This window comes from Panthera uncia, unplaced genomic scaffold (genome assembly GCF_023721935.1).
Source record: "Panthera uncia isolate 11264 unplaced genomic scaffold, Puncia_PCG_1.0 HiC_scaffold_1169, whole genome shotgun sequence".
Lineage (NCBI taxonomy): Eukaryota > Metazoa > Chordata > Mammalia > Carnivora > Felidae > Panthera > Panthera uncia.
Window position 1 is genome coordinate 1 of NW_026057776.1, and position 11,612 is coordinate 11,612.

At 57.3% G+C, this 11,612-nt stretch overlaps 2 protein-coding genes across 2 annotated transcripts; one reads left to right on the forward strand and one right to left on the reverse strand.

The window, feature by feature from the left end:
• Window positions 1-93: 93 nt before the first annotated feature.
• On the forward strand, window positions 94-3,318 carry LOC125916796 (protein OS-9-like; the record flags this gene model as incomplete). Its single annotated transcript, XM_049623083.1, has 5 exons — window positions 94-387; window positions 669-858; window positions 1,787-1,951; window positions 2,118-2,230; window positions 2,535-3,318. Coding segments are annotated over 5 exons (888 nt in total), but the record flags the coding sequence as incomplete, so codon positions are not given.
• Window positions 3,319-3,909: 591 nt separating this feature from the next.
• Window positions 3,910-11,606, reverse strand: LOC125916795 (arf-GAP with GTPase, ANK repeat and PH domain-containing protein 2-like). The gene is made up of 7 exons (XM_049623082.1): window positions 11,552-11,606; window positions 10,701-10,829; window positions 9,342-9,490; window positions 9,147-9,237; window positions 8,818-9,040; window positions 8,441-8,696; window positions 3,910-8,276 (listed from the first exon to the last, which is right to left on the reverse strand). The coding sequence occupies exons 2-7, from the start codon at window positions 10,771-10,773 to the stop codon at window positions 8,034-8,036; spliced, it is 1,035 nt and encodes a 344-aa protein (XP_049479039.1). The 5' UTR covers window positions 10,774-10,829; window positions 11,552-11,606; the 3' UTR covers window positions 3,910-8,033.
• Window positions 11,607-11,612: the final 6 nt, after the last annotated feature.

Sequence of the window (11,612 nt, forward strand, 5' to 3'; positions counted from 1 at the left end):
CCCCCCGAGTGCCCCCTACCACACTCCAGCCACCGTGGGTCTGCCGCCCGTGCGTCTCTGCGGAAACCCCAACCGTCCACCTCTTTCTCCTGATTCCCGTCCACCCAGGGGAAGCCAAATGGAGGCCAAGAGCAGCCTGCAGATGATGCCACAGACGTCCCTCAAAAGGAAGCAGAGGTGAAGGCGAAGAGTGACGCAGATCATCAGAACGAGGTAGAAGAAGAGGAGGAGGAGGAGGAGGATGAAGACGAAGATGAAGATGAACAGCAGTTACTGGGAGAGTTTGAGAAGGAACTGGAAGGGATACTGCTCCCGTCAGACCGAGACAGGCTCCGCTCAGAGGTGAAGGCTGGCATGGAGCGGGAACTGGAGAACATCATCCGGGAGGTGAGCACAGTTCTCACCTTGACGCTTCCGCAGCTGGCCGCTCCTGTGGGGAGGGACAGGCCGAGGGGCTGCAGGGGAGCAAAGGTCAGCATCCACACAGCGCAGGGCCTGGGACGGGGCACCCTCAGCTGGCAGTTGTTTACTTAATAAAAGGAGGGGGACAATAGGAAAGGGGGAGCAGAGAGAGGCATGAGACTTAGCTATTACTCTTCAGTAGAGCACGGGCCACTGACCTTCACTCCCCAGACCCTTGACTCTCCACTCCTGCTTGGGCATTCCAGACAGAGAAGGAGCTGGACCCAGACGGGTTGAAGAAGGAATCCGAGCGTGATCGGGCAATGCTGGCCCTGACATCCACTCTCAACAAACTCATCAAAAGGCTGGAGGAAAAACAGAGTCCAGAGCTGGTGAAGAAGCACAGGAAAAGGAGGGTTGTCCCCAAAAAGCCTCCCCCGTCCCCCCAACCAGCAGGTAAGAGCTGTCAGACAGGGAGGGGCAGTCAAGCCCATTGTCTTTGTCCCTCGGCCCAGGCCCACGCACCCTGGAGGGCATCCTGCTCTTTCCCTTCTGAGAGTGCTTACTCTCTTCCCTCTTTCTGGAACGCTGTTCTCACTGCCTCCATCCCTTTGCCTGGCCACCTTCTATTCATCCTCTTGGGAAGCAGCCTTAAGAGCATGTCTGTCTTGTTTTCTGGTTTGCTCCTGTGCACCCACTGCCTGGCACTTTCCTGGCACATGGTGGGTGGTCTGTAGATATTCATGGAATGACTGTGAATGAGCCTGTGTGCTGAAGTCCACACACCTGTGAAGGATGCAGCCTGTCAACAGTTAGGACTTTGCACCGCGAGAGGCCCCAGCTGGTTGGGTGTGGATAGGGCAAGCCCAGCTATTCGTAAGCCAATTGCCTGGACAGACTTGAAGTTGTTCCATCTTCCTGTACCCCCTTATGTCCATTCCACAGGGTCCTGTGAGATCAGACATTCCAAACAGAAGGTTCTGTTTTCAACTTCCATCCCACTATCTCTATAAACACTGGAATGTCTTTCAAGTACCAGCATGTGGAGTACCAAACCACAGTTTCTGAACCTGCTTCTTAAAACAAAACTTCTTTGTTGGCCCAGGTGGCTTGATTTTTGCTTCAGGAAACACAGCCATTTTTCCTGTAGGGGATAGGCAGAATTATTGGTTCGGGAGGGAAGAGGGAGGCTGTAGCCGGGGGAGGGAGCTTTATAGGCTTGGGGTGGGGGGGCTCTAATTTATTCTGAGCCCTGGTTCATGTATGCGTTTGAGGTGGAAAACTGCCGAAACCTGTTGGTGGCTTAGGGAGAGGTGACCACCACAGCCCCTAACCTGGAGTCACGGCTCTGCTTTGTGTCTCCCTGTGTGTCTCCCCCTCTAAGAGGAGGATCCTGAGCACAGAGTCCGGGTCCGGGTCACCAAGCTCCGACACGGAGGCCCCAATCAGGATCTGACTGTCCTCGAGATGAAACGGGAAAACCCACAGCTGAAACAAATCGAGGGGCTGGTGAAAGAGCTGCTGGAGAGGGAGGGGCTCACGGCGGAAGGTGGGCCCTGGGGCTGGCTGGCCCAAGAGCTGTTGGCAGGGCCTGCTGCCCGAGGTGGAGGGGCTGGGTCCAGTTGGAAACCTGTCTGGGCGCCTGGGGGGCAGAGGCCCTGCACCGAGGCTCCCACCCTTCCTCGCCTCTCACTGCCCACGTGGCTCCTTTCCAGGGAAAATTGAAATCAAAATCGTGCGACCCGGCGCGGAAGGGACAGAGGAGGACGCACGCTGGCTGACTGACGAGGACACAAGAAACCTCAAGGAGATTTTCTTCAATATCTTGGTGAGAGGCCGCCGGCCCCCAGCCCCAGATCTCCAAGCCTTGGCCCTGCTCTAGCGCGCCGTGGAGCTGAGAGCGCGGCTCCGGCCACGCTGGCTAGCCCCAGCCTCGCCGCCATCTTCTGTCCTTCTGTGATTCGAGGCTGGCGGTTCTGGCGGCCGGGAGGGTTTGTCCTCGGCTGGAGCCGCTCGCGCGAGCGCCGGGTCCCTGCCTTCCCCCGAGCCGCCCGTGTCCGTGGATCGTCCGGAGCCGAGGGCGCCCTTGGCTCCCCAGCAGCGACCTCACTCAAGGCACACCCTCCCCGCAGGTGCAGGGAGCAGAGGAGGCGCAGAAAGAGCGGCAACGGCAGAAGGAGCTGGAGAGCAATTACCGCCGCGTGTGGGGCTCTCGCGGCGGGGAGGGCACGGGGGACCTGGACGAGTTTGATTTCTGAGACCACCGCTGCCGTCGGCTGGCCAGGGAATCCCGGGCCTGCCTAGACTGGCCCTGCCTTCTCCCCCACCAGCCACCCGGGCCCTGAAGGCTAAGCGGCAGAGCTGAGCCTCGGACCCTGGCATCCAGCCGATCCTGCCCCCCGGCGGGGGGGGCGTGGCAGGAGCACAGGGCTGCTGCTCAGACCTGCCCAAGACCAACTGGGCCTGCCGGGTTTGCTCTCCCAGGCTCCTCCCCACAACCCCTTCCTTTCTCCAGCCCGCCCTGGTACCAGCCCGCCCTGGTACCAGCCCCTTAATTTGTTGGTTCCTTTCCCCTCCCTACCTGGAGAGTTGGTGAGATCTCTTGCGTGGAGGAGGGCAGGGAGAACAAGAAGAGTGGGGCAGTTCAGCAGGCCCCCCACCCCCTGCCCGAACTGCTCCTCAGGGTCACCCCCTTCCCTTGGATTGGCTTGGGATTTCCCACTCCTCTCCCTTCCCACACTGTTCCCTACAATCCATACTTCTGAGTTGAGGTGCTTCCCCCTCTGTCTCTGAGGAAATGGGAGAGAGTTGCCCACCACCTCTGACACAATCCCACTGAAAAGGGTGGGGTACAGAACCACCCACCATGTTCTTGAACAATCAGGTTTCCAAATAAAGAACTGGACCATCCGTCAATCTTTTTTCTCCTTCTTCTTCTTCTCAGGGGGAGGTGGGGTGGGAGCTCTAGTAGGCATGAGGCTGACTGTTCTCAGGGTGGAGTGCACTCTCTCTGAAACCATTCTGTGCTCCGTACCCCCTAGGTGGCCTCAGTGGGCACTGGGGCACGCGGGAAGAGGCCAGGACAGAGAAACAAAGCCCACTGGCCTGCCAAGGACTGCAACACTTTTCCTCACCCATTTCTGTTCCTTCTCTTCTCCCCCTGTATACCCCAAAGCCAAGGGCACACCGCGGAGTTCCCCCACCAGGGGAATCCTCCTGCTGAACTCTCTCCCAGCAGCGTGCCGCAGCTTGTGTTTGCCACCCACACCCCGTGCCCACCTGGCCGTACCGCTTCATTTCTCCCAGTAAAGACTCTACCCTTCACCACGCCCAAAGAGGGCATTGCTGCCCACACATGCCAGCTTCCTACTATGCCAAGGGCAGGTGGGTCTGGGTAGGTCTCTCCATCTCTTCCTTGTTGCCAAGTACAGATGTTGGGCCCCTCACTGCCCCCCCCCCTTCTTTACATCTCTGAGATATATAGTCTTTCTGCCGAAGACTGCACTCACAAGGTAAGATAGAGGGCACTGAACTCCCAGGTCTCCAGAAGTGCAAACTAAGAGATTCGATTGTTGAAGGAAGTTGTCTGAGACCAACCCTCTTCTTTCTGAATGTGGACTGGTGCTTATTTTGCATGTTATGCTTAAATCGTTTTATATGGAAATGTAAGGGCACCTGGGTGGCTCAGTTGGTTAAGCATCCCACTTCAGCTCAGGTACGATCTCTTGTGAGTTTGAGCCCTGCAGCAGGCTCTGTGTTGACAGCTCAGAGCCTGGAGCCTGCTATGGATTTTGTGTCTCCCTCTCTCTCTCTGCCCCTCCCCTGCTCACATGCTGTCTCTCCCTGTCTCTGAAAAATAAACATTAAAAAAAAAAACCAACTTTAAAAAAGAAATGTAAGCAAGTGGACTTGTGAAATCCTGCTTCCCCAGATCCATTTGTATCTGTTATGGGGAGGAATGCTTTACTGTGCAAGACCTGAGACCCTGCCTCAAGTGCATCTGTAATCAGAATTCTGGGTTCCAATCCTCACTCCTTTATTTACTGTCAGTGGGGCTGTTGAACCAGCTACTTTAGTTTTTGTTTATTTGTTTGTTTTGGTTACTTAACTTTTCAAGTGCTGCTTCCTCCCGGGTAAGTTCTGGATGATTGCACTGGCCTCCGATGGTGGTTTTGAGTATTGAATGAAATCTAGTGTGTGTGTCATGCTCTTAGCACAGCACTGGCCCACAGGAAGTGCTCAATAACTTCAACCAGCTCCTGAGTTCTGAAGAGACTAGATGGTTCTTGGAGGCAAGAGCCTTAGAAGGAATCCCAACAGCTGATCTGAAGCTCCATTGGAAATCTTTCAGAATAGGGGAGCAGGCAGAGACTGGGGCAGGAAAGTTCTCTTTGATTTGATAGGGATGGACTCAACATCATCAGAAAGCTGAGTTCTGGAAACATCGCTAGATTCAATCATCTTGTACCTTCAACAGTAAATTCATTTTTGCTTTCCTTTGGCTTTTGGTGAAACTCCCATGGAGAAAGTCGGCCTGCCCCAGCTGTGCTAAGGCAACCAAAAGGAGGCGAGTGGGATGTGTGGCAGATAGCAACCAGGAGGGGATGGGGAGGGACAGCAGGAATCCAGGCGAGGATACCCAAGGTGAGCCGGGAAGGCGGCATGGATGTAAAAGGGCAGCAGCTCCCCTTCAACCCCCACCACCCCGAGGAGTCTCCTTCTAGAATCCTATTCTGCACAGCCTGGAGGGCTTGACGTTTTTGTCATTCCATCCACTACACCCTTTACTTTTCCCACAAGGCCAAAGACACAGCCCATGATAAAAAGAATTCAGTGGATTACTTAGTGTTGGGATTTGCTGCGGGGAGTTGCCGACACCTTGACCACCTTCCGCCACCGGCTGGAAATGAACTTCCCACCGCCCGTGGTTCCCTGTGGTGATTTCATGCTCTCCAGGGTCCTTACTTCCTCCTCATTCATACTCTCTCACACTGAGCTTCTGAGGAAGGGAGTGAGTTTTTGCCACTAAGAAGTAAAGTGGAAATGGAGCGCGGGAGTCCAGGGTCTCTGAGCCAAAAGACAGACGGGCCAGGCGTTCCTGTTTGAGTCTCTTTTGCTACTTTCCCCTCTTCCTTTCGTTTTGCCTTCCCAAACTATGCCCCTGCATCTGCACCTGTCACTGCCCCTGCGATCCTGCATTCACCTTCCTGTGTCAGGCTGCTGTGCTGGGTGATCGCTCGGCCTAGAATCCTGGAGAATCAGTGCCTCCACGTGAAAGGGACCTGGACCTGCCGCTGCAGCCACACCTTGTTAGCTTCATGGCACACCTGTAGCTGTACGTCGTCGTCATGGGACTGAGGGGAAGGGGCCTCTACCAGAAGAGGCGGGGCCACTGACTGAATGACAACGTGCGGTGGCTGTGCCCAACCTGCGCTGGCTGCCGGCCCAACACCACTCCACCTAGTCCTTCTATCAGGGCAAATGCTTTCTGCTGCGTGTGACAAACAGGACTGGCTACACGCTGAACCAGAAGAACTGCAGCTGTTGGGGCAGCACTGGCCTCAGTCTGCTGGGGCCTCAGTGGCCCTGTAGATGACATGGAGGTGGGCAGATGTCCACAGCAGCTGGGCATGGAGTCTGCAGACACCGGGGACTTTGGCTGGGAGACAGACTTTCTACCTCTGTCCCCAGGTCCTTACTATAATGAGCTCTACCTCTGGTATCAGGTACCTAGGGTGGTCCTCTCCGGACAGTGCTGGAGTCCTTACCAGGTCCTTCTCAACAGATATTGTTCAGGTTATAAATAAACAGATGCCACCAAGGTAACCCGCTCAAGGCCACCCAGCCTTGAAGTGGAGGGCCTGGTTTCAAATTCAGATCTGACTCCAAGGTTCCTGCTCTCAACCAAAGCTACCCATTCTGCTCGCCTCTCCAAGCAGCCTCTCCCCTGTCCTCAGAGTCCCCTAAGTTCCACACAGCAGCTCCTTCCCAGAAACAGGGTCATCTTGGGAGTCATTGACTTTTCTGCTCCCGGGATCCCCACTGTGGCTCTGCCCTGCCTGTTTCCTTCCACCACATGATGAAGTATCTGACCTGCCACCTCGTGCCTGGATGTTGCCCTGTCACCAGCCCTGGCAGAGGCACCCTCCGCTGGGCCACTCCCGCCTCCAGTTCCCCAACCTTGACCAAGACCGTTCCCTGACCCGCCTCTTAGAGAACAAACCAGCAGCTCAACCCCTAGACAAAATCACTTCCTCTTTAATTGCTGTTGAAGAAGATTCACACCACCTGCCTCAGAGGAGATGGGGGCCTTTCCCCCTGCCCCCATCCCTCTCCCCTCCCCAAAATTACCTGGTCCTTTGAAAAATATTTTAGCCGAGAGAGAGAGAGAGAGAGAGAGAGAGAGAAAGAAAGAAAAGAAAAAAGACCGGAAACCACTGACACAGACGGCCCAAGGGCTGGATTGATTAAAGGAGGCAGGGCTGGGCCAGGTAAATCCACCCCACCACCCCCTTTCTGGGGATGGGGAAGGAGGCCTGGTATCCCTCCCAGCCACTTCACATCCTCTTAGCCCTGGCTGGGAGGGATCATGGGGTTGAGGGACGGGTCTGGAGCTGCTCCAGTGGAAGGGAGGGACTGGACAGGAAGAATAGTGGGGGTGGGGTCCCACTGTAGGGGTGCCCCCTACCCCAGATCACCACGGGCGCTGCACAGTCACAGGTACGCAGTCACGGTCACAGACACTCACAACCCGAGAGCACCCCCACCCCACCCCACCCTCTGCCCACCCTTGGCTTCCCCTACCCGGAAACGCCCTCCCCGAGCCCCTGCCCGCCCCTGCCCCCTTGTTGGGGAACAAAGCAATAAATTACAAGGTCCCTCCCCAGTCCCCTTAGCCCGCTCTGCTCCTTCTCTTCTCCCTCCCAAGATAGTAGTGAGGAGGGACCCAAGCTCTTGGCTCCCCCGGCCCTTTAGCTTCCATCCATGGGTGGGTGTGGGGGGACGTCCTGATTTCCACTCCTCATGGTCCCTTTCACGGAAAGGGTTGGGGACCCCCCTACCCCCTTGGGCAGCAGGGGTCCTGCCCCTCGCTGCCCTTCCCCCTTCACTGGGCAGTGAGATTAGCATGGAAGAGGTGGGGGCCCGGGTATTGGCCCCAAGTCCCGGGGCTAGCCCTCCCACGTACTAACCCCTCCCCCTGGCGTGGCGTCGCCCCAGGAGCCAGCCTGGGTTTGTGCTCCAGCCTTGGGATTGTCGAGCACAAGCAGGACTGGGTCTTCCCCCCTCCACCCCTAGGGGGCGCGAGCGGGCATAGCCAAGCTCCCTGCTGCAGGTACCGCGACAGGGCGTCTGCTTCCGCAGACACCCAGTGGGTAGACCCAGCGCAATCCAAGTGTGGAAACGGTGGAAAGGGGGCGTGTTGAGCTGGGGTCTCCATGCCTTTTTGGGGAGAGGGAGGTGAGTTTGTGTCTTCTGGGAGGCGTGGGGGCTGTGCCCTCGTGGGGGAAAGAAGTGCTCCCGTGGGGCGGGGTGCGGTTTAGAGAGGTGAGTGGGTGCATCTGTCCAGCGGTCCACCCGGTGTGGTCGTGCCCGGCCCGCGTGGGAGTGGGGGTGTCTCTCCCGCTGGGCAACTATACCAGCGCGACGGGGGCGTCGGCACGGCCCATGCTGGCGGCGCTGCTCCTGCGGCGGGGGCTGGGCGTGGCGGTGATGCTGGGGGTGGTGGCTGCGCTGGGGGTGGTGGCTGTGCTGCCGCCCTCACCCGGGCAGCCGTGCTGGAGAAGGATGTCGGCGCACAGCTGGCTTCCAGCCTGGCGGGCGTAGAACAGCGCCGTGTGGCCCTGTGCGTCGCGGGCGGCCACGTCGGCGCCGTACTAGAGGACAGAAACGGCCGCGTCACCAAGCGTCCCCGTAGGGGCTACACTCGCAGACATTCTCGCCACAATTTCCAGGCCCGCTTCCAGGATCCCCCGCGCCTGGCTGTTTCCTAGGCGGAGCTCTCAAAGACCCCTTTCCCCACCCCAGCACCCCCACGTACCCACAACAGCAGTTGCGTGATGACCACGTGGGCAAGCTCGGCTGCCAGGTGAAGGGGGGAGCGGAGCTGCGGGTCCTCTACGCTGGTGTCGAGGGGCCCGTGTCGCGCATGGGCCAGAAGCAGGAGAACGGTGGCCACGTCCTGGGCCTGCACCGCGGCCCACAGCTGGCGGCCCAGAGGCTCCTCTGGAGTGCCCAGCGGCGCCAGGAATAGCAGCTGCTCGTACTTGGCGCGAATCCATGACTCCCGCTCCTCCCTGCAAGACCAAGGATGAACGGGAAGGGCTCTAGGGACCGTCACCCAGGACCTCTGCCCCTTCCTCGGCGAAACCTCTCGGGATCCGCACACCCTAAGCGACCCCCTTCCCTCACACGTACCGCGAAGAGTCCCGCGTGGGTTTGGTGCGGCCCCGCGTGTCGCTCTCCCACACGCGGTTGGCCATGTCATTGCCAATGGCCGTCAGCACCAGGGTCAGCTCCCGAGGCCAATCGTCCAAGTCCAGCGAACGAACTCGGGACAGGTGTGTGCCCAGGTTCCGGTGAATGCCAGAACACTCGATGCAGATGAGTGCGCCCAGGTTCAAACTGGCCCACGTGGGGTCTGGGGAAGGAGGGCAGAGGTTGGCTTCTGGCCGGACAGGCAGCATTCGCCAACTCCAGCGAATCACATTCCCTCCCAGACCCCTCCGCTGCCCCCTTGCGCTCACTGGGGGCCCCGCAGTCCACGCAGGTAGAGTTGCCCTTGGCGTTCCGGATCGCCTGGATGGCCACCGCTTCACTTTGGCTGTCTGTGCGTAGCTGCAGAAAGGGTTGGGGTTTGTATTGACTCTCCCTCTGAGCCCTTCTCCAGACTCTTGAGACACTCATCTCTGCTCTCCCGCAACCCTCACCCCGACCATTACCTTGACCTTGCTGCTCTCACAGCATTGCAGACTGGCTAGGATCTGACTTTCGATGGCCTGGACCCAGGCATCCCGCTCCTCAAAACTGGCTGCCTCAAAGTGCCACGTCTGACCAGTGCTGGACACGATCAGGAATTCGAAGTTTTCCTCTGGGTGGGGGGATGGGATGAGGGTCATGAGGGACAGGGTTCAAACAGGGGTTGCCTTCCCCAAACCCTTCCTCCCTGATGTCCATCCCAAGCCCCTGGGAGTGGGGCAGAGGGGTTGGGGAAGCAGAAGGTGGGGGAGAGCAGGAAGCCCGAGCACATGCAGGGGAAGGCAAGGGCACCCCCACCCATCTGCACCCCAGCTGAGCGCCCCTCCCAGCTCCCCGCTTGTTACCTGCTTTATAAATATTTCTTAAACTACCAAAGGATTTTAGTTTCCACATTTTGCGCTTGGCTGGTTTCCCGAAGCGAAGGAGATAGAGATAGAATGGAGAGCAGAACAGAGAAAGAGACCAAGAAAGGAGAAAAAGAGAGGCAGATGGAGAGATGGAGAGAAATAGTGACAGAGTGCCAGAGACAAAGCAGGACAGACAGATGGGGAGAGAAAGCAGAACTAAAGTCAGTGGCCCCGGAGCAGAGTAGAGCAGAAGCCAAGAGCCATGAGAGTAGGCAGATCTGGAACCTGGGTCTGAGCACCCAGCAGAGAGCAGGGCGTGGGGACCAGTTATCATGACCAATGAGGAGCCAGGTCTCTGGGAAGGGAAGGGATCTGAGTGAACACAGGGAGAGGGGGCAGAAGCGGAGTCATGGGCCTGGGACAAGGAGGTCCTGGGGTTCCAGAGGAGTCTCAGGGGTCTGGGGAGGTCACCGGGAGCAGGAATGTGGATCACTGTGGTCAAGGGCTGTTGGCAGAGTTTGGTGACCATGAGAAGTTATGGGGAACAGGGGCTGGGTGGGCGCAGAGTCCAGGAGCTGAGGAGTCACTGGGGGACACTGAAGTCAGGTGATGAGTCACTGGGGACCATAGGGGGTTCTGGGTGCAGGGACTGGGATGGCAAGTGGAGTTGAGGGCAGGAACAGAAACCAGAGGGTCATTAAGAGAGGTGACAGGAGCTACAGACTAATGGGGGACATTGGGATGGGGAGTGGCAGGGCTGGGAACTACTGGGTAAAAGGCATCATCTGGCGAACGGGAGGAGGGACAGGAGCTGAGTGGTCTTTATCCATTTCTTACTAAGTTATGTGCAAAGTGGTTATGATAGTCAAGCATTCAGCTCAGGCACTTTTCCTCCTCCTGAAGGAGCTAGGCCGGGGATCTGGAGTTGGGGGTGAGGGTCCAGGGTGGGAGTGGAGCTGCCCACCAGGGCCTCACCTTCAGCCTGCCCAGCTGAGCCTTCGGTCTTGGACGGTGTTGTCAACTTTTTCCTCCTCTGCTTCTTCACCATGGGAGAAGGAGGGGGTTCCCGACTCAGGGGGCTCAGGTCTCCAGATGGGGTACAGTCTTAGGGAGGGGGACACAGCTACCTCAGTTGCCCCCTCCACAGATTTCCTGATTTCTCCATAGCCTGTCTCCTCCCCTGAACTAGCTTTGGTCCCCCTCCTCTCCAGGAGGTCCCCCTTGATCATTCCTGGGGAGGTGGGCAGATGAGTGGTTTAGAGTCAGACCTGCACTCAGATCCTGGCTCTGCCACTGACTGGCCTTGAGACCTTGAGCAAGTCACTTAATCTTCTGAGCCTCAGTTTCTTCATCCCTAGAATGGGGATAACAATCTTGACCTGACAAGGTTGTTGTGAGGATGATTTGTTACCATTTACTTGTCACATATATACGTACATATATTATACCTCCAAACATTCCAAATACTGATGGCTGGCTATGTGCTGAACAACGTTCTCAGTTTGTTTAAGCCTCAAAGCAAGTTCTGAGATAGAATCTATTATCCCCATTTTACAGATGAGGAAACTGAGGCATGGAGAGGTCAAGCAACTTGCCCCAGTGGCAAGCCAGGATTTAAGTTCAGGCAATTTAGCTCTAGAACCCACTTGTGTTTAACCACTATGATAATCATAGTATGACTGAGCTGGTGCCTGGCACCCAGCAGATGCTCAGTGTATCCACTCATGCACTGATTCCAGCCTCCCAGCTTCTACCCCAAGTTCATTTCCCACCCACATCCCATTCAGATCTGGAAGACAGTGGATGAAGGGTGGGTCCTCACTGACCAGTGCTGAGGGCTCGGGCCAAATTCCGGTCTGGCTTCAGCAGGTGCTTGGATGTCTGGTC